Here is a 26,806-nt window from a genome sequence, read left to right on the forward strand (position 1 = left end):
AAAATCCCTCAGAAAAGGGTATTACAATATTTCCATGTGGATATTAAAAGTGGTAAACCCGCCAGGGTAAGACCTTTATTTCAATGACTAGCTACAATATCAATTGAGTCATATGAGACATTTTATTATAAAAGATTACATATAATCAAAAACCACCTTTAATTAAGGTTCACCTGAAAATAAACAAAATATTCAACAGGATTGGAATTTTGAAAAAAATTCAAAACTCACACCACTCATTTTCATATGAGTGACACTCAAACAAAACCTGTTTATGGTCCTAATGAACCACAAAGCATGTCACATGATCAATGTGTGTAACAAGATTTTACATCCTTGACAAACAATCAGCCACAACATTATTACTACCCTTAATGTGTGAAATTTCCAGATTAAAATTTTGGAAATATAAGCACCATCTCAATATTCTTTGATTTGTCTGTCCTAACTTAGAGGTAAATTTCAGGGGATCATGGTCAGAAAACACTCTGACTGGATCGGTTGAAGAAGAGACATAGACTTCAAAATGTTGTAATGACAAAACCAAAGCTAAAGCTTCTTTTTCAATAGTAGAATAATTCTTTTGGTTCTCATTTAACTTCCTGGAAAAAAAGGCAATGGGATGGTCAATTCCCATGTTGTCTTCTTGAAATAGGACTGAGCCAATGGCTAAGTTGCTAGCATCAATGGCAAGTTTAAAGGGCTTGCTAAAATTTGGTGCAGCCATAACAGGAGCATTTGATAAAAATGACTTAATGGTTAAAGAAGCTTCTTGACATTTATTGGACCATTCAAATTCAACACCCTTTTTCAATAATGCAGTAAGAGGTTCAGCAATAGCTGAAAAATTTTGACAGAACCGCCTATAGTAACCAGCCATCCCAAGGAACTTTTTGATCTCTTTACAATTTTTGGGAGGTGGTAACCTTACAATAGCATCTACTTTAGCTTCAATGGGCCGAACTTGGTTCGTTCCCACTTGATAACCCAAATAGGTAATTGAAGCTTTACAGAAATCACTTTTATGTAAGTTTACAGTAAAATTAACTTCAGACAATTTTCTAAAAAGGTTAGTCAATTGAACAATATGTTCTTCAAAAGTATTAGAAAATACAACTATATCATCTATGTAGGCCTCACATTGGTCTATGTCAGCAATGACAGAGTTAATGACCCTCTGGAAAGTTTGACCAGCATTTCGCATACCAAAGGGCATGCGTTTGTATCTATAAAAACCATTAGGGGTTACAAAAGCAGATATTTCTTTTGCACGGTCAGATAAGGGGATTTGCCAGTATCCTGAAAGTAAATCAATTTTGGAAATTATCTTAGCTTGACCAACTTTATCAATAACGTCTTCTATCCGAGGCAAGGGATAGGAATCAGCTTTGGTGAGCGCATTCACCTTCCTAAAGTCGGTCACAAACCTGAAAGATCCACCGTCTTTCGGTACTAGGAGACATGGGGAACTCCAGTTGCTGAAACTGGGCTCAATGATATCATTCTTGAGCATATAATCAATTTCATCTTTTATCAGAGCAGCTTTTTCCGGGTTAACTCTATAGGGGTGTTGTTTAATGGGTTTTGCGTCACCAACGTCTACATCATGAGGTGGAACCTTCGCTTCTTTGGGGACATCCCCAAAAATAGAGGGAAATGTCTCAAATAACTGAGATAATCTATGGCTTTCCTCTGTGGACAAATGCATAAGGTGGACATTCAAATTATCTAAAAAGGAAGAATTTACCAATTTTGGGGGTTTCAATTTATCATGTATCACATCATCAGAAACATTTGAACATACAGGTAAAGTAATTTTAGCTGTGGATTGAAAATTGTTACAATTATCATAATACTTTTTCAGTGAGTTGACATGATACACTGTCTGTTTCTTTCTTCTGTCGGGCGTATTGACAACATAGTTCAAATCACTTAATTTTGAATGCACAGTAAAGGGTCCACAATATCTCAAGGATAACGCATTGTTCAGATTAGGTACTAGCACAAGAACTTTGTCGCCTGGATTGAATGTTCGTTTACAAGAACTCTTATCATACAGTTCTTTCATTCTAACTTGGGCCTTTCTTAAGTTCTTGTGAGCCATTTCGCACACGGCTTTCAGTCGAACGTGAAAATCGTCGAAGTTTTCCACTGGATGATCACTGGTACCTGTCCAACGTTCGTGTATCAGCTTCAGGGGGCCACGGACAGAATGTCCAAACACAAGTTGAACAGGCGAGTAGCCTAAAGAGTCCTGGACACAGTCCCTCGCGGCGAAAATAATCCAAGGAACAGACTCATCCCATTGGGTGTTACTGTTAGCGAATGTCCTTAGCATGGTTTTGAGGGTTTGGTGGAACCTCTCAAGTACGCCTTGAGACTGAGGGTGGTAGGCTGAGCTGGTGATGTGGGTAACGCCTAGCTTGGCTAGCGCTTCCTGAAAATGGTGACTGGTGAAGTTGCTGCCTTGATCTGTTTGCACGATTCTAGGTAATCCAAAGGTAGTGAAGAACCGGGTCATGGCTCTGACTACAGTCTTTGCCTTAATGTTCCGTAAGGGAATCGCCTCGGGAAAACGGGTACTTGAACACATAAAGGTAAGTAGGTACTCGTTGCCCGCCTTGGTTTTAGGCAAGGGACCTACACAGTCCATGACGATTTTAGAAAAAGGTTCTTCTAATACAGGAATCGGACTCAAAGGGGCCTTAGGAATTGTCTGGTTTGGCTTTCCGGCCAACTGACAGTTCGTGCAACTTCTACAGTAACGCGACACATCTTTTCTCATTTTGGGCCAAAAGAACAGTTCTTTGATCTTCGCCGTCGTTTTAGTGACACCTGGGTGCGCTGACATTGGATGGTCATGTGCCAGCTTAAGTATTTCATGCCGATAAGGTGGAGGGATCCACAGCTGGTTTTTACCCAACCATGGTTCGGCTGGTGAGGCAATCACTGGTATAGCGCGACGAAAGAAGAGGCCGTTCTCGGAGAAATATTCTCCATCGTCAGATGATAGAGATTTTTCGACCGTTGCTTTGAGCTCCGCGTCGACTTGTTGAGCTTTGACGATGTCTTCCTGAGATATTCTCAGGGGTAAGCCCAGGCTTGTGTTTTCTGGAAGCATAGACTCCAGTTTGGGAGTCGAATTTCTTGACGATGATGGCGGGTGTGGTTCAGACGTTGTGTCAGCCAATTGTTTGGTCTGGCTTCTTGTCACCGCACATGCAGGATACAGTTCATAATCATTATCTGGAACTGTTGACAAAGGGTCTGAAACCGTACAGGGGTATACTTTGCTTCCCGCAAGGTCATTCCCTAGAAGTAGGTGTACTCCTGGGACAGGAATACTATCTATCACACCTAAAATGACCTCACCTTCGACGAGATGATGTTTCAGGGCAAACTTGTGTAGAGGGACGACAGTAGATTTTGTCCCCACTCCCTGGATAATGGAAATCCTTCCGGTGTTCGTCTCTGGTGAAATGTCCATTGAACTTTTCAAAAGGAGTGATTGTGACGCTCCTGTGTCTCTTAGAACGGTGATATTCTTCTGAGACAACGGATCACCTGGTTTGCTAATGATGGCTTCGGCAATAAAAGATGAAAAGTCAACTTTTCTCGATCCCTCGAGATCGGTAGACTCGGCAGAAACTGGATGGTGGCGAGAACAGTCAAAATGTGACTGCACATAATGTGTGGAGACTTGACTACCTTCTTGCGGACACTTAGGGTTAGAGTCCTTTTGAATTCTAGAGTTCATAGTTGAACTGGCTGCTTGAGGGGATAGAGCATAGTGCGCGGAAGTACGCACCACCTCCCTGTTATTCCGAAGACGTTTGTAACAGTCCTTGACATGGTGACCAGGCCTTTTGCAGAACTGGCATACCGCTCGACGATTGAGAGTTGATCTTGGTTTCTCTCTGGACTGTGATGCCTTCAAATGTTGGCCAACAGGATGATTGCTGCCAAAAAGGGGAAGCACGGGGTTGAGGCGGTTTCCTGACACTGGTGGTTTCTTATGCACCAACATATATGTGTCAGCCGACTCAGCAGCCTTCTGGATGTCAGTTATCTTGTTATCCAGTATGTGTAGTCGTATCTCTTCAGGCAGGGACGATAGGAATTCTTCCCTTAGGATAAGTGACCTGAGTTTCTCAAACTCAGAAACTTCTTCAGAGTGTAGCCACCTTGAGAATATTTTCTCCTTTTCAAAGAGAAATTCCACATATGATTGTGTGGGTAACTTGCGGAGTGTTCGGAATTTTGTCCGATAGGCCTCGGGCGTCAGTGCGTAGGCCTTTAAAATGGCAGTCTTGACCAAACTATAGTTATTTTGAACGTCGTGAGAGAGTGCCTGGTATGTTTTTGCAGCTTTCCCAGTAAGGACAGAACTCAATAAAGCAGTAATGGAGGTTTCGGGCCATTCACAAGTCTTCGCTAAACTCTCAAACGAGTTAAAGAAAACGACCAAATCTGTTTCATCAAATTTAGGAACTAATTTCCCAAATTTGGCAATCACTTGTCCTACCGACAACTTTTTTGGATCTACCAGAGAAGTGACATCACTAACTTGACCAAACTCTAATTCCAACCTCCTCTTATCTAAAGCAATTTTAGCCTCTAACTCCTGTTTCTCTAAAGCAACTTTCTCCTTCTCTAAAGCAACTTTCTCCTTATCTAAAGCAATTCTAGCTTCTAATTCTACCTTTTCTAGAGTTTTCTCCTCGCGGAGTAACACACCAGCCAACAAACTTTCATCAAATACTCCTTCATTAATGAAATGAACAACAATTTTATCTCTCAACACCTCTGACTTCTGCGTAACAGAATAATCCAATTTCAATTCCTTAACAACACTAACCAAAACTTTTCTACTCAACTTTTCTACATCTTCAACAGTAGGATTAGCCAAAAAAGACTCCATAACACTAACTTGAAAATCACAACAAGCCTAGATCCTTTAAATTAATACACAGCGTTGGGCCGTGTACTTGACCTCTAAATGTAGGACGTGACACGTCTGCTTATTTGACCTAGATACTCTAGCCTGAGCGCGCGTTGTAAGAACACTGCGCTACTGGATATAAAAACAACTAAATCCAACTAACCTTAGTATCCAACTGATATAACCAACAACTGGAACGACAGATTAAATCTCGGCGAGACCCCACTTTGTAACGTTAACCTATCTATCAGCCAAATAGAAGGAGAACGTCCCCGGATTCTTTTTTCGGGGTCATATGCAAATGCCTTACGGCCTAAGTGGATGAACACTTAACACAACGACCCACTAGGGCTCGGATTTAATGTCTAGGGAAGCTAGTGATACTATTGTAATTAACACTCATCCAATCTACATACGACCTTTTAATCAGCGAACTCAGAAGTGGCAGAACACAAGGTTGAACTAAGTAAAATATTTAATGTATAAAATATCAAAAACCCAACTTACAAAATGCAGGAAAAAACACTATCACAGATTTCTACACTGTCTAATAATAGCCACAGGCCACACAACACTGTTGTAGCTTCAGGAATTACTTAGCGACAAGTAATATTAAACTAGAAGACTAAATCACTTAAGAAAGCAAGGCACACACAGGTCTTAAGTACTCTCACGTTCAAATGGTCAGAGTCTATAGCCGGACAATATGGACGGCTGCCTGACCAAGATAAAACTGCCTCGTAGACTGCCAGGTCAAGATAAACTGCCTCGTGTTGCGCGTGTGCAGTGCAATTAAAGACTTCTGTGACAGGGGAGGTTATCCTCAACTCATGTCGCCATTGGTTGGGATAATCATCTGATCAGAATCATTCAATCAGATTTTAATGGAAAATTTCTATGTCTCAAACACCTTAATAAGTCAGTGGAAAAACCCCAGGTGTTACACCATCATTCCATATAAGGAATTATACAATGTCAAAATAAAAATGACTCGACCTAAGTAGGTCACACTACTTTCGGTCAACGGAAATTACTCAAAATTTAACAGAAGGTAGAAAATTAGATCCTTTACTTACATGTGTACATGTGAAATTTCATTTATCTATCTAAAATAGTACTCAAGTTATAGGCTTTTGAAAAATTCAAAGTAGGAAAAGTACCACTTCCGGTTGTCGGAAATCGCTCAAAAGTTGATACGGATCTACGATTTTGATAAAATACTTATATATGACATTTCATCAACCTAGCTGTAACTGTACTCAGGTTATCGTGTTTACACACGGACAGACAGACAGACAGACAGACACACAGACATACGGACAAGATTGCAAAATTATGTTTTTCCGTATCAGTGAGGTGTAAAACGTCGAGATTTGTATAAATCTCGATTTTTTTTTTTGCACGATTACAAGACTTTCTCTATACTTCGTATATACGAGAAAGTAAAAAAGTCATGCATTTAAGGGTTAAATTAATAAAATTAATAGCAGTCAATAAACGTAGCTAACGAAGGGCGAATTTTCAATATATATATATATATATATATATATATATATATATATATATATATATATATATATATATATATATATATATATATATATATATATATATGTATATATATGTATATATATATATATATATGTATATATATATGTATATATATATATATATATATATATATATATATATATATATATATATATATATATATATATATATATAATCATGATAAAGCTTACAAATTTTAGTAAAAAGGTTTATTAGGTTACGTTAATTATAGATAGACTGATATTTTTTGGCGAAACAGTATATCACCGTCCACCCGCAAGCTCCGACCGTATGCTGTATTACCTGTCCAGAGGCGTAGCGACCTTTCCCGGCGCCCGGGGACAAGCTTTCGATTTGCACCCCCCCCCCCCCCGAAGTTTTCATTTGCACCCCTCCCCCAAACTTTCGATTCGCACCCCCTCGAACCACCCCCCCCCCCCGTGAAACTTTCAATTTGGTGCCCCCCCCCCCTAAGGTCGACGCCCGGGGACATATGTCGTCGTCCCCCCGCCCCCCCCCCCCCCTTCGCTACGCCTCTGTACCTGTCTGATAGCCATAAAAGAAACTGTGATATTGTGAGAAACGAAACGTTTTAGCAACAAAAATCTAGTTGCGTTGTTAATTAACAAAATGTGCTGGATAACGTTCTTTATGTTAAACCACTACTAATTCAGTGATTTTATTCAAATTTTAAACAAAGATTATGCAAGAAAACCTATTTTATTCCGATTAGAAATTAAATTAGACATTAAAATTAAATTTGAAAATTACTGCATTGAATAAAGAAATGGAGGGAACAAGGTTTTTTTTTCACCAGTGATAGCTCGATTAGCAATCTGACGACAGTTTTTTCTTCACGACATATTGCTTTTTGCCAGAGAGTCGACAATAAACTAAGAAAAGTAAGGGACATTGTCTTGTAGAGATTGAAGCTATTTATCGGGTTTTAACGCAAATATTTAGACATATTCTAGACTACATAGTAAGTATAGATATAGAACGAATTAGTAAAAAGTTGAAAATAAAACAAATATTTAAAGACCTTTACAGCAACAAGCTTTTGAATACACTGAAACTTAAAAAAAGGTAAGCATTTGACTATTATTATGCGATCACTTACACATTTTAGCGACCAAAGCTTTTATTAAAGAAAGTGAGCTTGTTTTGATTTCATATTTTCAGCGCATTTAAAAGCTAATTATCATAAAGTTATTTTTATATTTGTTTTATTAAAACTTATCTTTTGAGCAAACATCACAAAAAAAAAGATTTTCTAAAATTTAAAGAATTTAGATCTACTGTGTTTTCTTTACAATCGTGGCAGTTAACTTGTAAGTAAAAAAATGTAAGTTCAAGGATCTAGTTTAGGAAGATACGTGTGTTTAGCTCATTTCGATATTTAACGTATTTTAGTATTACCGGTAGCATCTATTTCCTGTTTGAAAATGGCAGCTCTTCAGCATGTCCGTGTCCTAGGATCTAAAATGTCACTGGGACATATTACAGGCTACCCTCTTCATATTTCAAGATTTATAAGCAACTGTGTTACAAGCTTAAGACCACAAGGAACTATTCATCGTTCAGTTTTTGAGACAATTAACGTCAAACCTTGCTATTCTTTAACTCACCTTCGCTTCATTTCTGACTCTTCTGAGTCGACACTCAGCTCGACCTCAAAGATTATCGATGAATCCTACAATTTAAAAAAAATCAGATCAAGAAACAGACGTCCACGTTTTGAATATAAAAAGCAGACCACTCCAACATGTAATAAGACTTTTGATCCAGTTTTAGTTGAAACGTTGATGAGCAAAATGAAAGATGATATGCCTCTCGGAGAAATTCAGGATCCATTTTCAAAAGATTATAAACGCTGCAATTTGTGTACATTTGGTATAAAAATTGATCATAAAAATGTGCGGCTGTTGAGCCAATTTGTTTCACCATTTACAGGCCGCATTTATGGTCGTGCTATTACGGGATTGTGCATACCTATGCAAAAACATGTAGCTCGTTCAATTAAACGTTCCAGATTATCTGGTTACATGCCAATAATTTTGAAAGATCCCAAGTACTTAAGAGATCCTCAGCCTTATGATGTCATGTCTAAAAAATAATAAATAGAACCCCAGAACTTTTTCATCCAACACCAGCATGTTAATGAGTAAAATTACATTTTGTTTACTATATTATAATATTATTTTATATTAAAAATTGGCTGACAAAATTAAATAAGAGACCTAGATCTAATTGTTCATTTAGTTAGCTGCTAGATCTATTTTAATTTAAAGCTGTATCATGTAATATTACATTATGTAGATGACTTGAGACTATTTTGTAGTTTAAGCTGATAAATGACTTGTTATGATAATTTGTTAATAGGCTACTTAAAAAATTTTTTCTTATGATGCTGGCAGACCCAGTACCATTTGCATTAAAAGTTCTTGAAGCAAACAATTTTCATACATTTTTTTTATTAATAATGAACCTTAATGATGGTCATAATACTAGTTTCATTTTAGTTGTGACTGTATACAGTTCATTTATTGTACATGTAACAAGTTTCCTTAACTCTTTGTGACAATACAGAATATTTATGATAATTGGATCTGACTTTTTGCATTTGTTTACTCTGATGGTCTTGGTACTCGGTAACTGCTGTTTGTGATGTCTGTGTTCATAAGTAATATGTGTCCACAATTAAACTTGACACAGGCTACGACACAATAGTTCATTTATCCTGCAAGCGTGTGAATATTAAACTGCTCATGCTTAATGCAGCATCAGGTCATGATGTTGCATCTACTTTTATATATAATATAATTAGTGCATGTGCCAGGATTAGCAAGAATGCAGGGAGTGATCAATGCAGAGTCATTAGCCAGATGTGGCCTTATACAATCTAATTTATAAAGCTGCATTTTACTGAAAGCTTTTTGATGCAACAGCTTCAAAAGCAATGTTCAATACAGTGCCGGTTTAACTGGAAATTTATGTAAAAGCACTATTTGATGACGTTGTTAAACACTTTTTCCATATTTTTTGAAATTTTCAAATTTAAAAAACATCTTGTAAAAAATATGATTGCAACCAATCGGCTTTATATATATTTTAATTCACAAGACATAACTGGTGGCTTGAAAAAATTTAGGGATGCTGGGGAGTAGTGGTGCAGAATTGTTCTCCCACTCTAGGTTTTTATGCACAACTTACAAAAAACTAACGTGGAGACTTTAAATTATTAAATGCTTTCTTAATCTTAGGCAACTTATGCCAACATGTGATCTAATTCTAAAACAAATGTTTGATAAATATAAATTTCTGTTAATTTCATTTGGGCACCATTTTTTTTGCCATTATTCAAACCAATTTGCTTTCCTTTATAAAGCATTAATGCTGCTTGCCATTTATTCATGAAAAAAAAATTTTCTACAGCACTTAAAGCTTCATTCAAACATTTGTAGATACCTTGGGTCTCTGTAAATATACTTTATTAAAGTTAATATCTGTCTAAAAATTATTTTTAATTTTGATAGTTTTTGAATTATAAGCAACTACATGATTTTAACAAACAAAAAAACCAGAAGGTTTAGTTAATAATTTAATAATACACAGTAGATTATATAGATCTAGCGACATCCCATTGCTATGTGTAATTCACATACGACATAAAACAAAAGTTCCATTTTTATTTAACTATTGTATTTCACATCAACTGGCATCCTTGTCTGTCATCTTTGAACCAACTCTCATGTTGCTGGCATGAATGTTGTTTACTGAAGAAGTGGCCAGGAGCTTTTTCCACCAGTCAGGGTCGCCATTTGGGCTGTTCTGCAATAGAACAGATGCATATGAAATTTTTTTTTATAAATTAAAAAAAAAAAAAAAAATTAATTTTAAATTTCCAACCTCGTTGAAAATAAAATTTCAAACCTCAAAGGCTTCATCTGGAAATTCTGGGTTGGAGAAAGACAATTCTGGGACAATTTCTTCCTCGTCATCTTTCTTGGTTAGTGTAAATTTGGGATCTCCAAACCAAATAGTTCTTATAACATTTTGATTACTTCTGTTGAGTGGATCAATACATTTTAATAGTACTTACATTCTAGAATGTAGTCAAGAACTAGTGATATAGTTTTTTGGACGTCCTGTGTTTGTCCTCTATTATACATTTAAAAAAAAACTTCTTGACAACTCATCATCAATATTAACTACTTTGATTAAATATAATAATATACCATAACATTTGGAAACTATTCTTTATACATCTGTATACATACGCATGATGTATATATGCAGATAAAATGCATGATCTATTTAATCTTTTAAAAATTCATTGAATTAAAAAAATCAAAAGCCATATATTGCACATTCCTGTACTAATCTACTATACACACTTGAGTAGCAAACACGTTAATACATTTTTTTTATGGGTTGATGCACATTAATAAGTTAAATATGTGTAGTATATAGTTAAAACCACATAGGCCTACAATAGTAATTGAAATTTTAAAAAATTTAAATGAAGGATGCTTTACCTTCTTTGTCTTAGACAAAATATGGCAATAGCTGCTACAACCAGGAGAGTGAGTGGCACAATAATGCCAGCTGTCCAGGCTAGGGAACGTTTCTTGTCTGAACCTGTGGTCAGCAGCTTTTGACAAAATATTCCTCCATATCCTTCTGGACACCTGTAATTGTAACCAATGATTCAGTAATGGTTGAAAAATGAATAACCAACCTATTCAAAAATGTGTTTTTCTCAATCTCAGTTTATGAATTTATCCTTTCTGATTTCCAGCCAGCTTTCAATAGGGTAGATGAAGTAGAATTTTCGGTCATTAGCAAAATGACAAAGTGAAAGAATTGCCTAAACTAAGCATTATTACTACATAGTAAATCTAGCCATTTGGACTATGGTTAATGTAGTATGTCAATATTGCGCAGACTTTATTAAGTAGTAGTTTTATTCCAAATTCAATTTGCTTTGATTGTTGTTTTATTAATCTGACCTGCAAGATTCAATGTCATCCTCATCAATCAGACAAAGTCCTCCATTCTCACAGAGAAGTGAGCATTCAGTGTCAATTGTGGTACTAGCTTTGGTCAGAAGCTTTTGACAAAATACTCCACCGTACCCTTGTGGACACCTAAAATAAAAGATAATTTATTATTTAAAACAACTCAAAATCATGACCAATCTATTTTTTTTTAAAAATCAGTTTTGAAGAAAATTATCCTTTTTAAATAATTTTATACAATTTTTTAATAGGGTGTAAAGTTACTCTTTTGAACCTGGCAATCCATGGGGCAGATAGAGTTCACCTGTTTTTGTGACCTCTTCATATGAAGATGTGTTTGAATAGGGTAGATGAAGTAAAAATCCTATTCACTGGCCAAAATGTGAATTAAAAACCTAGCACAGCTATGTTTACTTATTGAGGTGGGTTTGGTGGACTTAAGGATTGCAATGCATAATTTAATGTAATACAGCATTACTGTGTAAGTTAGAATCGTGACAATCTATCTATATATATATAATTCTCTTCTGGGAGACGCTAGAAAACAAGCTGTAAGCGCGCTCCCTACTAACCCCACCCCCACATGGTCTGGTGAGCTGTGGTTCACGCTAAATGTTTACATTCATAGAGCCGGGTTTAGTGACGGCCATTAGGGGCAGATAATTTAGTTTGAAACTATTGTAAACTAAGGGGAGGTAACTAAGAGGAGGATGCTTTCACGGGGGGGGGGGTGTAGGGTAGGGGTTGGGGGAAAGGAGGTATCGTTCTTAACGACCTACTGATAGTGTTTTGAAGCAAATATTTTCAGTGGCAGCATTGGTACTGTCGAATTCACAAATTATGAATTACTGAAAAGTAGAAAATAAAACATCTAAATACGGCTCGTAGCAACATTAATGAGTTGTGGGTTTATTTCAAATTGAAATAGCTTTAAAATCTGACCTGCAAGATTCAATGTCATCCTCATCAATCAGACAAACTCCTCCATTCTCACAGAGAAGTGAGCACTCAGTGCCGGTGGTGGTAGTAGCATGGACACTGGTCTCCATCAGAGAACCTGTTTTAATGGCACAAGGGTGAAGGGTTAAATTTGATTGCAGTCCAAGTATTCAGACCACTCTTACAAGAATGAGGGATTAAATTTTAATAATAGCTGCTCAATCAGAAGACAATTGAGATATTTAAAATGTTAGTAAATTGTACGGAGGAGTGGGCTAAGTGCAACATATCCAGGAATCATAAGTGATATAAAACTAGCTCTACTTGTCAATTAATAGTTTAAAACTAATACAAATACCACATTACTATTAAATGTATGCCAGTAGTTCTTGACTTTAAGCTATATGTGTACCTATGCATTGAGTATTTGTTTTACTCCCAAAGCCATCTTTGCAAATGCACCTTCCTCCAGTAGGGCTTCTTACACACAAAAACATGCAGGTTTTGTTGGCGCATACATTGGTACCTAAAAATAAAATAGTTGAAGCATACATGAGCCTCTTTATAAAATAATTTCATGGGACATGCACTTAGTGAAAACAAAATTTGTGGGTATATACAATTTTGTAGGCTCAAACACACAGTGATACAAAGTAATCTCATTAACTTTAAGTGTTAAACTAGAAAAATATTGGTTATCAAATTAAACATGACATTTTTTGGGTTTGTTGGAATAGGCTTAACAGTAATAGTTCATATAAAGCAGCAATCACTTTTCAGCCAAAAACTTTTAAAATATGCAAACGATTTTGAAAAGAAATTGTGTATATTAGAGGCAGGTGCTTTAAATCATGGTGTTTTAAAGTTCATCTAAACCAATTACAAGCTACTTTTTTTAAACATTTCATACGCTAAATGTGTTACAAATAACATAGCTGAAATTTCTAATACCTATCAGAAAGATGAATTATTTAATATTAACTTGAAAACATTCTAGAAAAGTTCACTCCCTCGATTTATTTATTACTTACCAGCTGGTTGTTTTAATTTGTGGACAACTTTTAATGGTCCAACATGTGAGAGTTTTATAGAGCTATGGGCAGCATCTTGCTGATATACAGGTATCCTGTGCACAACACTCTCTCCCTGGCTGGCAAGGTACACAGTGCTCTCAAACACATCCAGTCTGTAAACTAGTGTAGGTAAATGGCTTGATACTGAAAACCTGTGCAGTGGAAACATTTGTAGTAAAAAAAATAGAAGAAAAATAATGTATCAAAATAACAACAGTTATTTAATGGTAGGGTATAAACTTTATAGGAACTTGACTAAAGATAAACAGGGCCATAGCTATGTTAATACTGTGAGGTTTCAAAAATGTAGATGAAAACCTCAACCAGCGCACCTGTTTAGGTTTTTTTAAAACACTAAATTTTTATGTTTTTTAAATTAGGTTTATCAGAAACATCTATCATATGTGTGCACATATCAAAACGTAGTTAATAAAACTGATTACAAAATTGATATTCTAGATCAACTCTTTATATTTTTGACTTACTCAAAATAACTCCAGATGTAAAGTGACTATTTGAGCCTAATAGTAATAGTACCATCCACTGACCTTTATCTACCATCCACTCCACTAAGTCCAGCCACTGACCTTTTAGTACCATCCACTCTACAAAGTCCAGCCACTGACCTTTTAGTACCATCCACTCCACAAAGTCCAGTCACTCTACAAAGTCCAGTCACTCTACAAAGTCCATGCACTGACCTTTTAGTACCATCCACTCTACAAAGTCCAGCCACTGACCTTTTAGTACCATCCACTCAGTCCAGCCACTGACCTTTTAGTACCATCCACTCCACAAAGTCCAGTTACTGACCTTTTAGTACCATCCACTCAGTCCTGCCACTGACCTTTTAGTACCATCCACAAAGTCCAGCCACTGACCTTTTAGTACCATCCACTCTACTAAGTCCAGCCACTGACCTTTTAGTACCATCCACTCTACAAAGTTCAGCCACTGACCTTTTAGTACCATCCACAAAGTCCAGCCACTGACCTTTTAGTACCATCCACAAAGTCCAGCCACTGACCTTTTAGTACCATCCACAAAGTTCAGCCACTGACCTTTTAGTACCATCCACTACAAAGTCTAGCCACTGACCTTTTAGTACCATCCACTCAGTCCAGCCACTGACCTTTTAGTACCATCCACAAAGTCCAGCCACTGACCTTTTAGTACCATCCACTCCACAAAGTACAGCCACTGACCTTTTAGTACCATCCACAAAGTTCAGCCACTGACCTTTTAGTACCATCCACAAAGTTCAGCCACTGACCTTTTAGTACCAGCCACTCAGTCCAGCCACTGACTTTTTAGTACCGTCCACTCTACAAAGTCCAGTGACTGACCTTTTAGTACCATCCACAAAGTCCAGCCACTGACCTTTTAGTACCATCCACTCCACAAAGTCCAGCCACTGACCTTTTAGTACCATCCACTCTACAAAGTCCAGCCACTGACCTTTTAGTACCATCCACTCTACAAAGTCCAGCCACTGACCTTTTAGTACCATCCACTCTACAAAGTCCAGCCACTGACCTTTTAGTACCATCCACTCCACAAAGTACAGCCACTGACCTTTTAGTACCAGCCACTCAGTCCAGCCACTGACTTTTTAGTACCGTCCACTCTACAAAGTCCAGTGACTGACCTTTTAGTACCATCCACAAAGTCCAGCCACTGACCTTTTAGTACCATCCACAAAGTCCAGCCACTGACCTTTTAGTACCATCCACTCTACAAAGTCCAGCCACTGACCTTTTAGTACCATCCACAAAGTCCAGCCACTGACCTTTTAGTACCATCCACTCAGTCCAGCCACTGACCTTTTAGTACCATCCACAAAGTCCAGCCACTGACCTTTTAGTACCATCCACAAAGTCCAGCCACTGACCTTTTAGTACCATCCACAAAGTCCAGCCACTGACCTTTTAGTACCATCCACAAAGTCCAGCCACTGACCTTTTAGTACCATCCACAAAGTTCAGCCACTGACCTTTTAGTACCATCCACTACAAAGTCTAGCCACTGACCTTTTAGTACCATCCACTCAGTCCAGCCACTGACCTTTTAGTACCATCCACAAAGTCCAGCCACTGACCTTTTAGTACCATCCACTCCACAAAGTACAGCCACTGACCTTTTAGTACCATCCACAAAGTTCAGCCACTGACCTTTTAGTACCATCCACAAAGTTCAGCCACTGACCTTTTAGTACCAGCCACTCAGTCCAGCCACTGACTTTTTAGTACCGTCCACTCTACAAAGTCCAGTGACTGACCTTTTAGTACCATCCACAAAGTCCAGCCACTGACCTTTTAGTACCATCCACTCCACAAAGTCCAGCCACTGACCTTTTAGTACCATCCACTCTACAAAGTCCAGCCACTGACCTTTTAGTACCATCCACTCTACAAAGTCCAGCCACTGACCTTTTAGTACCATCCACAAAGTCCAGCCACTGACCTTTTAGTACCATCCACAAAGTTCAGCCACTGACCTTTTAGTACCATCCACAAAGTTCAGCCACTGACCTTTTAGTACCAACCACTCAGTCCAGCCACTGACTTTTTAGTACCGTCCACTCTACAAAGTCCAGTGACTGACCTTTTAGTACCATCCACAAAGTCCAGCCACTGACCTTTTAGTACCATCCACTCCACAAAGTCCAGCCACTGACCTTTTAGTACCATCCACTCTACAAAGTCCAGCCACTGACCTTTTAGTACCATCCACTCTACAAAGTCCAGCCACTGACCTTTTAGTACCATCCACTCTACAAAGTCCAGCCACTGACCTTTTAGTACCATCCACTCTACAAAGTCCATCCACTGACCTTTTAGTACCATCCACTCCACAAAGTCCAGCCACTGACCTTTTAGTACCATCCACTCTACAAAGTCCAGCCACTGACCTTTTAGTACCATCCACTCTACAAAGTCCAGCCACTGACCTTTTAGTACCATCCACTCAGTCCAGCCATTGACCTTTTAGTATCATCCACTCCACAAAGTCCAGTCACTGACCTTTTAGTACCATCCACTCTACAAAGTCCAGCTACTGACCTTTTAGTACCATCCACTCTACAAAGTCCAGTCACTGACCTTTTAGTACCATCCACTCCACAAAGTCCAGTCACTGACCTTTTAGTACCATCCACTCCACAAAGTCCAGCCACTGACCTTTTAGTACCATCCACTCTACATGTCTCCAGAACACCAAGTTCACCGTCCATCCAATAAAGCTGCTCAGTGACATGGTCAATGGTCAGAGAAACTGGTTTCGACATGGGTGACATCACCAGCAGTGCTTGTGGGTAGCTTCCATCCATCCAGCTCTGCTCAACTTTCGGGACGTCAGACATCGAAAGCCAAAACATTTTACTGAGATTTAAAAAATACATGTTACCTCAGGTTAGTACACTAATAGATGCTCATAAATAAATAGTATAAAACTATATTATTATTAAAACGAAACTTACCCTCTATGGGGGTGTAGAACTAGTGAGGCAGGTTTAAAGTTAGGCCGGGTGATCAGAGTAGCACAAGAATTTTTCCCATTGCAAACAAGAATTGATCCCACGCCACCATAGACCTGTGTCCAATGCAGTTAACATTTTTATATCAATTATCAATTAAAGTTATGATAAGTTGCCTTTTAGAAAGTTGTGTTATTTGAGTCATAATGAAGAAAAAAGTGTACATCTTGTTATTGTTCATTTGTAGGTTAGATTAGATTACTCTAGAACTTAGTGGATAGTGCGGGTGTGAGTTGAGTTCGCCCATTGTTTATGTATTGCTATCCTAAAGTTGAACACGGGTATAAAAGATAATGGGGGGGGGGGGGGGTTGTCAGATTGTTAGGATATGGAAAGGTGGTTAATGAGGTGTACAATAGTACATAAGAATAAATGGACAAAAATTCATGGTGCCTATTCGTATTGAAGTTATTTAATGTCCTTTACACCTCTTCTAATTAGTGTACAGATTATCTAAAAATTTAACTGCTAATCAGTTTAAAGTACATACAAAAATGTTGAATGGCAATTTAGAATGTATGTAGTAAAAATAGATAAGAACCAACCTGAGCAATGTAAACATTTCCTATCAGCCAATCAACAGAGATGCCAGTGATCTCCCCTAGAGTCATCTCAAACCCCAGGGAGGAATAAAAAGTCATGTTAGATCTCCTGTCCTAAAGATAAAATTGTTTTTATTAGAAAAAAGCCATATAGTTTCTTCAAATTTTCTCAAAAGATTTAATAGAACAGTCATAAGTTCAAATTAGAAACAATAACTAAAATTGTTAATTTACCTTTTGTGTTGCCCAGAAGACATGTCCAGATTGTATGTTAATATCAAATTGACGGATGGGATATTTTGTTTCTAAGAAAACATCCCCTTTACCGTCTAAAGTTACATTGTGTAATCCATTTGAAGATCCAATAAATAAAGAAGGACGAGAACCTAAAGATTTAATTAAATTTATTTTATAATTAACAGTTATCTAGTGCTTAAAAAAGGAAACAAGTTTAAAATATAGAAAATTAAAAAAAAAGCCTAATACGTTTGACCTAATTGGTTTTCACATGAATTATGTCAACACATGTAAATTTTTAAAAATTTAAATATAATTTTTACAACAGTAAATATGAACAAGATTTAAAGTAAGTAAAAGTAAAGTTCCCTTTTCAAACCTGACAGTCCATAGGGCAAGTGAAGTAGAGTTCACTTGTTTCTGTGACCTCTGAATATGAAGAGAGTGTGGTCAGCACTATGCCCAGCCACGTTTACTTTCCCTAACATGAGTTAGGTACCCATCAGAGTTGGGTGGACTCAGGGACGGCTACTGACTTTGAACCCGGATTTGAACTCAAGACTTATGGGTTAGCAGTCTAGCGCTCTACTGCTAGACCACTGCGTCCCCTACAAGGTTTAGATTGTAGAATATTATCTACAAATAGATCTCACTCATGTGTGCACAGTATGATTACAGCACTCACCAGAAGCCTTGCAGCTCTTCAGATTGATCCCCAGCTGGTAGTGGTCCTCACACAGACAATGAAAACTTCCTTTGGTGTTCTCACAGTGTTGACTGCAGCCCCCATTTCTCTCGCTGCACTCATCAATATCTGATGGAAACATTGGATTTTATACCCCCATTTCTCTCACTGCACTCATCAATATCTGATGGAAACATTGGATTTTATACCCCCATTTCTCTCACTGCACTCATCAATATCTGATGGAAACATTGGATTTTATACCCCCATTTCTCTCACTGCACTCATCAATATCTGATGGAAACATTGGATTTTATACCCCCATTTCTCTCACTGCACTCATCAATATCTGATGGAAACATTGGATTTTATACCCCCATTTCTCTCACTGCACTCATCAATATCTGATGGAAACATTGGATTTTACACTATATTTTCACAACACCCCAGGTGGTCAAAAACAGATAGTGATAGTGGATCTATTGAATGTGTATTATTCTATGCTTGACTCTAGTAAAATTCACTGTCTAGTAATTTATATATATAATTCTCTTCATGGAGGGACCATGTGGGACAAGGCGTAGACGCATGCCTAACATCCCCTTCTCTCACTCTCCAGGCATGCTCAAAAAAACATATTGCTACTACCCACACCCCACCAGTCTGGTGAGCTGTTTACAATCATAAAGCCGGGTGGAATTACTGATGGCTATTAGGAGCAGATAATTTAGTCTTTAAAAGATTCGAAACTAAACTTACATTCACATAAATGTCTTTTGTCAGATAACATTCTAACCCACCTTCACATAAATTATCCTTGGTCAGATGAAATCTTACCTTCACATAAAACATCCTTGGTCAGATAAAAACCTTCCCTACATTTGCAGGTTGGACCTTTCTTTGTGTTGACACATAGCTGGCTACAGGGGTTAAAGGTCCTGCATGTCACTGAACAAAGACATGCATTAATTAGAATATCATTGTATAAATAGCATCCAGAAATTAGTTTGCTCGTCACTACACATAATGACAACATAATTGGCATGTCATTGCATCAATAGCATCTAGAAATTAATTATCATGTTACTGAACATAATAACATGAAATTAATTATTGCTAACAAGTCTTGTATGAAACTAAAGCCTCATTCAATATGAACAAGTTATTTGACAGAAGTCGGAAGTAGTAGACTGATGTGTAATGTAGGCCCTATATGTACCATCTAGGAATCAAAGCGTGTACACTTATGCAAGAGGTTAGTTCAAGGATTTTATGATAGCACACTTTCATTAATTAAATTAGATGTAGGCCTACAATTGACTAGAGTTGGAGAAAAATCTTAAGTTATAGGCCTATTGCTGTCATAAAAAAGTAGAAACAATTACACAATACCTTCCAAATAGCCAAAACATCAAATGTACCATCAAATGACTCCATGAATGACCCTGAACCCACCTTTACAAAAGCTTTCATCTGATCCATCCCTGCAGTCACTGGCACCATCACAAACCCATCCCAGCTCTATACACTCTCCAGTGGAACACACAAAGCCATCCTCACAGTACTCCGCATGCTCTGAAACTAACACAATGCAAACATTTGTGCTTTTACATTATTTGTTTTACGCATTTTAAAAGTTCTACTCATACTGAACAGTAACAATAGCATAATCATCTTTATCTACTTTTGGAATAAACTACTTGATAGAATTTTGATATAAGTTACTACTCCATGGTTAAAAAGCAGTAACATGACCAGTTTCAAATAACGCAGTATTAATTTAATTTCTGTATTAATTTGTACAAGAAATTTAAATACTAAATTTTTAAAGGCACTGTCAAATCATCGAAGAGGTATATGGATGGCTTTTGAAAAAATGGACTTAATTTTTGTTTACTTAAAGGTAGTGGTTTATTTATTTCTTTGACAAGTGATAAGTAAAACAAGGTAATCATAAACATTGTATGATAAGCACTTAGCAAAAACTCTTAGACTAAGAACTCAACACATGTGCTCTACAACACACATTGCAAGTCCAGCTTGATATTTAGTAGTATTTTGTATTTATTTCTAGCAGTTTAAAATATCTGACCTTTATTATTACAATAAGATTCGTCCTCTCCAGATTGGCAGTGTTGTGTTCCATCACAGATCAACCTGTGCTCTATACAAGAACCATTCCAGCATTGGAACTCTTCCACATCACACCCTAGTGATGCTGAAAAGATTTGAATGGATGGTCATTTCTTTAATAGATTATATGTAGGCCCTACAAATCTTTAAATTCAAAACACTGGAACTCTTCCACATCACATCCTAGTGATGCTGAAAAGATTTTCATAAGTGGTCATTTCTTTAATAGATTGTATGTAGGCCCTACAAATCTTACCATGGAAATTAGTTTACATTGTATGCAAGAAAAAAAAATTGAGATTGTATGTACATTATTGATTAGCAGTGAAATATTGTTAATATTGCCTGTTGTGATCAATAACAAGTTCATTCTTTTGTTGAGGGCTATTTATTATCAGTTTTTTTAATTGTTCAATAAATGTGCTTATAATTACAATGTGTTATTAACGGGAATAGCTATCATGGGATGTATGCAGGTAATTTAGAGATTCTAGAAACTGTCCAGCCAAGTTTGGGCAATTTGGAGATTTTTAGAAACTGTCCAGCCAATTTTGGGCAATTTAGAGATTCTAGAAACTGTCCAGCCAATTTTGGGCAATTTGGAGATTTTTAGAAACTGTCCAGCCAATTTTGGGCAATTTAGGGATTCTAGAAACTGTCCAGCCAATTTTGGGCAATTTAGGGATTCTAGAAACTGTCCAGCCAATTTTGGGCAATTTAGGGATTCTAGAAACTGTCCAGCCAATTTTGGGCAATTTAGGGATTCTAGAAACTGTCCAGCCAATTTTGGGCAATTTAGAGATTCTAGAAACTGTCCAGCCAATTTTGGGCAATTTAGAGATTCTAGAAACTGTTCAGCCAATTTTGGGCAATTTGGAGATTCTAGAAACTCCAGGCAATTTTGGGCAATTTAGAAATTCTATAAACTGTCCAGCCAATTTTAAGCAATTTAGAGTTTTTCTAACACTTATCCAAGCAATTTAGAGATACTTACACCCACTCATATTTTGGGTTTATTTCAGCTCAGGGTTTGACTTAATTTCAGCTCTATAAATATTTGTTTACATTAATGAAAAAAATAAAATAAAAGGTACTGACTAAACCAAACTTACTGCAATTGATTTCATCTACTGACAAAACAAAACTTACTGCAATTGATTTCATCTTCCCCCTCAGCACAGTCCCAGTCCCCATCACACAGCCAGTGAACATCCACACACTGAGACTGACACTCATACTCGTCATCCTGGCAGTGTACATCACACTGATGCTCATCACTCCCATCTGGGCAGTCTGGCTGTTTGTTGCACACAAGTTCTTTAGCTATACAGTGTTTGTCTGTACAGGTGAACTCATCACTGGAGCAGTGCAAATCTGGGTGAATGAATTTGTTAATAGTCTTGTTAAATTCATAATGAAATCTGTTCATAATTCAGTTAAATTTATAATGAAATGCAATTATAGTTAAGTTAATTTATAATGAAATGTAATCATCATTCAGTTATATTTATAATTAAATTGACATTTATTGCTCAACTCTTATTTAATTCTTAGTAAGGATTTGGGTTCTGCCAAATTAAAGCCTACAGCTTTATAAGCATTAGGTAGTTGGTTTTTTTTCTTCTTTGTTTTCACAAAAAAAATATTAACCAAAACAAAATGCTGGGCAAAAAGTTTTTACATTAAATATAAATTAAAATTAAATCTGGATAGTGCTGCCTCTAGTTTTCCCTCATATGTGAGGTACTGTAACAGAAGTAATCTACTGCATCTGTCCTAGGGACCATAAGAATCTAACTTTACTGAATGCAGAACATCCAAAGATGTAACCATTTTTTGTTGGATGACTAGTTTTCACATTTTTATCTAAAAATGATGCATTTAAAGAAAACCATCAAAGCTATCATGTTATAAATATTGTGAAACAAAGATGGAAAGCAAATGTTTACCAGGACAAATACTGGCATGCTCGTCACTGCTGTCCCCACAGTCATCGTCTCTGTCACACATGAAATGTCTGTTGATACAGCGCCCATTTTTACAGCTGAATTGATAGCTTGTGCAGCTCAAGTGATCTAAACAGTAATTCATTTCTTGTAACATTATATCAACACATACATGTTTCTAACATGGAGAGAAAAAGCAAAATACAACACACTGTTTCAGCTGAATTTAAAGCTATCTTGTAAAATTATGTCAGCCCATAGAAATTACTAACATGGAGACCAAAAAGCAAAACAAACACTAATTTTTCAGCTGAATTTAAAGCTTCTATATTGTAAGAAGAAATTAACATGGAGACCAAAAGCATAATTTAAAAAATCATTTTACAGCTAAATTCAATGCTTGTACAGCCCCATGAATCAAAATTGATTCATTTCATGTATTTCTTATAAAATTGTATCAATCAAATAAGTTTCTAACATGAATACTAAAAGTAAACCACTAATTTTAAAGCTGAAGTAAAAGCTTGCACAGGTCCATTCATCTAAACATAATTTCTTGTAAAATTAAATCAATCCATACAAGTTTCTAACATTGAGACTAGCAACAAAAACATTCTTAAGGAGTAATCAAAAAATTAATGAGACATTGATTTATGTTACCTGAGCAGTTAGCTTCATCAGATGCATCAGGGCAATCAATGAGCCTATCACACAAAGACTTCTGAGATATGCAGGTTCTGTGATCTCCACACAGGTGCTGTGTACACGGGGCAGCTTCAACTACATAAGATAAGTTTGATGACCAAGTTAAAAGCCTAATCTTTTATTTATAGTTACTTGAGGATCTCTAAAACAAAATCTACAATGTTAGGGATTTGTTAGTTTAAATTAAACTGTCAAATGCCCAAAAAATAATACAATATACACCCTCACCCTGCAAAACTTTGATAAACTAAAGATTTTTTTTTAAATAAAGATTTTACAGAGTTTTAGATCTTAGTCTGTCTACATAAAAGTTTAAGCTTATAAAAAAATAGCAACTTAAAGACAGGAAAGAATATATTTAGACAGCATCATGTCTGACCTTTCTTGCAAGACTTGCCGTTGTGTTGTAGAACAAATCCCTGAGAACATACACAAGTTACGTTGTATGGGGTAGGGATACAGATGTGTTCACAGCCACCATTTGTTGTAGAACATGAGGTCTTCACTGTGTGAACAAAATGTAAAAAATTACAGATGAGACTTTGTGGTACCACTCTCAACATGAAACATATGTACATTATATAATTAGTCATTGGTAGCAGTAATCTATAATAGAGGGATATATGATCACTAGGGGCCAGGGATCATCCATAAATGACGTCACTTTTTTTACCTCCACCCCCTCCCCTTCATCACAAAAAGCCAGACCCCCCCCCTAAAATGACATCACACCTCAGCATTCAACCTACCCCCCCCCCCCCCCCCCATTAAAATTGCTGTTGAATTTCTTAAAATACAATATTTTTCCAAAATCTTGTCTGAACTCTGCCAACATAGAGTATTTTAATCAATTCCTATTACAATTTATTAAAACTGTTTTCCAAAATGCAAAATAATGGCTAAAATTAGTTTTCTATCATTGCTTTTTTATAATGCAAAAGTGTAACGTCACACTTCCCTCATCACACAGTCACAAAATTACGGAACCCCCTCCCCTACAAGTGTGATGTTATTTATTGACGACCCCCTCTACAATTAACATGTATTATTTTCTAATACCACTTTCAGATTAATTCAGCTGCACAGTAACAAGTCTGCCACAAAACTGCCCATTTCTCAACAGCTTACCATCTTTATGTCATTAGCTACAGTGGCGTAGCGAGGTTGGGTGTCACCCGGTGCGGCACTTAATGGTGTCACCCCCCCAGAGGCAAAGCGACTCTTCCCGGGGACAAATGTTCGATTTGCACCCCCCCTCAAATTTTTCTCTATATATTTTACTGTTTTTTGCCTTTGTGTCACCCCCCTAAATGGTGTCACCCGGTGCGGTCCGCACCCCCCCCCCCCCCGCTACGCCTCTGATTAGCTACCATACTATACAATACCTTAAAAAAAAATATTCCTGATGTATGTCAATATCATATTCAATTTGAGCCACAGTAAATAAAGATTAATTCATTTCACAAACTATCACTTGGGTTCTAAAGTTATTTTACCTAACATTAAAATTACCCATAATAGTAAACAAAGCTAAACAGGTATTATAACTACCAAGCAATACAAATAATAAAATACTTTTTAAAAAACCACGTTTTTCTTGTGGACTAAAAAGTAGAAAATAAATTTTCATACATTTGATGACACAAAACGTGGGTACGTTCACCATCAAATTTCCCGACCCATCTGCCCGACCCACGTTTTTTGTCATCAAATGTATGAAAATTTATTTTCTACTTTTTAGTCCACAAGAAAAAAGTGGTTTTTTAAAAGTTTTTTTTAAGTATTTTATTTTCTCCTTTTTAGTCCGTTGCTACACATGAAAAACGTGGTTTTTAAAAAAGTTGTTTATATAGTTTATTTTCTACTTTATCTAATGACTTGATTAAGTATGACTTGACTAAGTGTTTATAAATACACGGACTAAAAATCTTGAGCGACCAGGATTCAAACCTGGGTTGTCGCGGCCACAACGCGATCACGGCCAGCGCGCTCACATCGATTGGGGCCGAAGTAACTGTGTCAATAGGCCTCCAGTCTTGTCGGTATCTTTAGAAATCATGTCCTCAATTTTATGGCCCTTGGGGCGTAATTAAATTAAGCTAATTACGGTCTCTAATTGCTAGTTTTTATGATTGCATCTGAAATTGTTAGGCGAAAGTAACCTACATGCCAAATTTCAGATCTATAGAGCAATCAGAAGTGGGCTAATTTTCAATGTCAATTTTAACAACAAACACACGCGAAGCTGAGTTAATAAAAACGTGTTAAAATCTGTTCTAATGAACTTACAGTCTGAGTTGGGTATAGCAACAACCAAGCCAGTCAGCTGATATCTGTAGGTTTCTAATCTGCTGGCTCTGGAGGACCCGCCCAGTTTGACATAGAAGACACAGCTAGCCTGCAGCTCTGTCCAATACAGTAGGTCTTCATGGACCGCGATAGACAGTGGTTTACCTCTAGTACTGGACAAAAGGTTTATACAAATGATGTGGTTAGGTAACTCACCAACAAAGGTGGTGGTGCAGTTCTAACTAGTTTCTCAGGAGTCAGTTGTATAGTAGTCATTGGATAATGTAACAACTATAAATGTAAGTAATGGGACGGAGTGTTCTAGCGGTAGAGAGCTGGACTTTTAACCCGTAAGTCTCGAGTTCGAACCTGGGTTCAAGGCAGTAGACCGTCCCTGAGTCCATCCAACTCTGATGGGTACCTAACTCACGTTAGGGAAAGTAAAGGCGGCTGGGCATAGTGCTGACCACACTATCTCTTCATATGCCAAGGTCACAGAAACAAGCGAACTCTACTTCACTTGCCCCATAGACCGTCAGGTTTAAAAGGGAAACTTTACTTTACAAATGTAAGTGCTGTAGTTAAACAAAATGTGCACAGCCTTATTTAATATAATAATGCCAAGGAGCAAGAGATTTCATATATCTTATGTCACTTTGTTAATCTGAATTTCTAAATTTTCACTAACTAAACTTCATGACTGATATTTCAAATCTATTTTCATCATCTTTTCCAGTTTGTGCCCTAAACACATGGGGCAGATGAAGTAGAGTTGATCTAAAATGATGACCGTGGCATGCAAGGTGATAATGTGATCAGCACTATGCCCTGTCACCTTTGTTTCCCTAATGTGAGTTAGGTACCCATCAGAGCTGGTTGGAATCTGGTGGGGGCATTCTACTGATTTGAATCCAGATTTGAACTTTAGACTTGCCGGTTAGTAGTCTAACTCTATACTGCAAGGCCACTCTGTTCCTCAAATCTATTTTAATCATTTAAATAATACAACAGTAAAGTGTAGTCAGGCAGTGAAGAGCATTATTAGTAGCCCCAAGTTCTTGAGTTTGTTTTACAAGCTCTCACTGGCCGGTCCTACCATATCACTCAGTCCAATCAGCTCTGATAAATGTCTTATTTCACTTGGGGAAAGCAAAAATGGCAAGGCTTATAGCTTAACTGCTATATATGCAAATGTCACAGAAATAGTA

General features: G+C 37.1%; 1 protein-coding gene across 1 annotated transcript in view; it reads right to left on the reverse strand.

Annotated features, from left to right (window-relative positions):
* Nucleotides 1-10,028: 10,028 nt before the first annotated feature.
* LOC131936612 (putative vitellogenin receptor) overlaps nt 10,029-26,806 on the reverse strand; it is a 30,441-nt gene continuing 13,663 nt past the window's right edge. Inside the window, exons 19-38 of the mRNA XM_059293673.1 lie at nt 25,599-25,771; nt 23,689-23,814; nt 23,265-23,384; nt 22,608-22,733; nt 21,808-22,032; nt 20,618-20,743; nt 19,981-20,106; nt 19,363-19,473; nt 18,526-18,654; nt 17,838-17,989; nt 17,607-17,717; nt 17,005-17,117; nt 16,706-16,906; nt 13,485-13,678; nt 12,866-12,979; nt 12,457-12,571; nt 11,506-11,643; nt 11,032-11,184; nt 10,427-10,559; nt 10,029-10,324 (exon numbers count right to left, since the gene is read on the reverse strand). Of these exons, the coding sequence (XP_059149656.1) occupies nt 10,205-10,324; nt 10,427-10,559; nt 11,032-11,184; nt 11,506-11,643; nt 12,457-12,571; nt 12,866-12,979; nt 13,485-13,678; nt 16,706-16,906; nt 17,005-17,117; nt 17,607-17,717; nt 17,838-17,989; nt 18,526-18,654; nt 19,363-19,473; nt 19,981-20,106; nt 20,618-20,743; nt 21,808-22,032; nt 22,608-22,733; nt 23,265-23,384; nt 23,689-23,814; nt 25,599-25,771 (2,806 nt within the window). The 3' untranslated portion in view covers nt 10,029-10,204. The remainder of the gene's footprint in view (nt 10,325-10,426; nt 10,560-11,031; nt 11,185-11,505; nt 11,644-12,456; nt 12,572-12,865; nt 12,980-13,484; nt 13,679-16,705; nt 16,907-17,004; nt 17,118-17,606; nt 17,718-17,837; nt 17,990-18,525; nt 18,655-19,362; nt 19,474-19,980; nt 20,107-20,617; nt 20,744-21,807; nt 22,033-22,607; nt 22,734-23,264; nt 23,385-23,688; nt 23,815-25,598; nt 25,772-26,806) is intronic.

This window comes from Physella acuta, unplaced genomic scaffold, assembly GCF_028476545.2.
Source record: "Physella acuta isolate Inbredline_101_S28 unplaced genomic scaffold, ASM2847654v3 ptg000182l, whole genome shotgun sequence".
Lineage (NCBI taxonomy): Eukaryota > Metazoa > Mollusca > Gastropoda > Physidae > Physella > Physella acuta.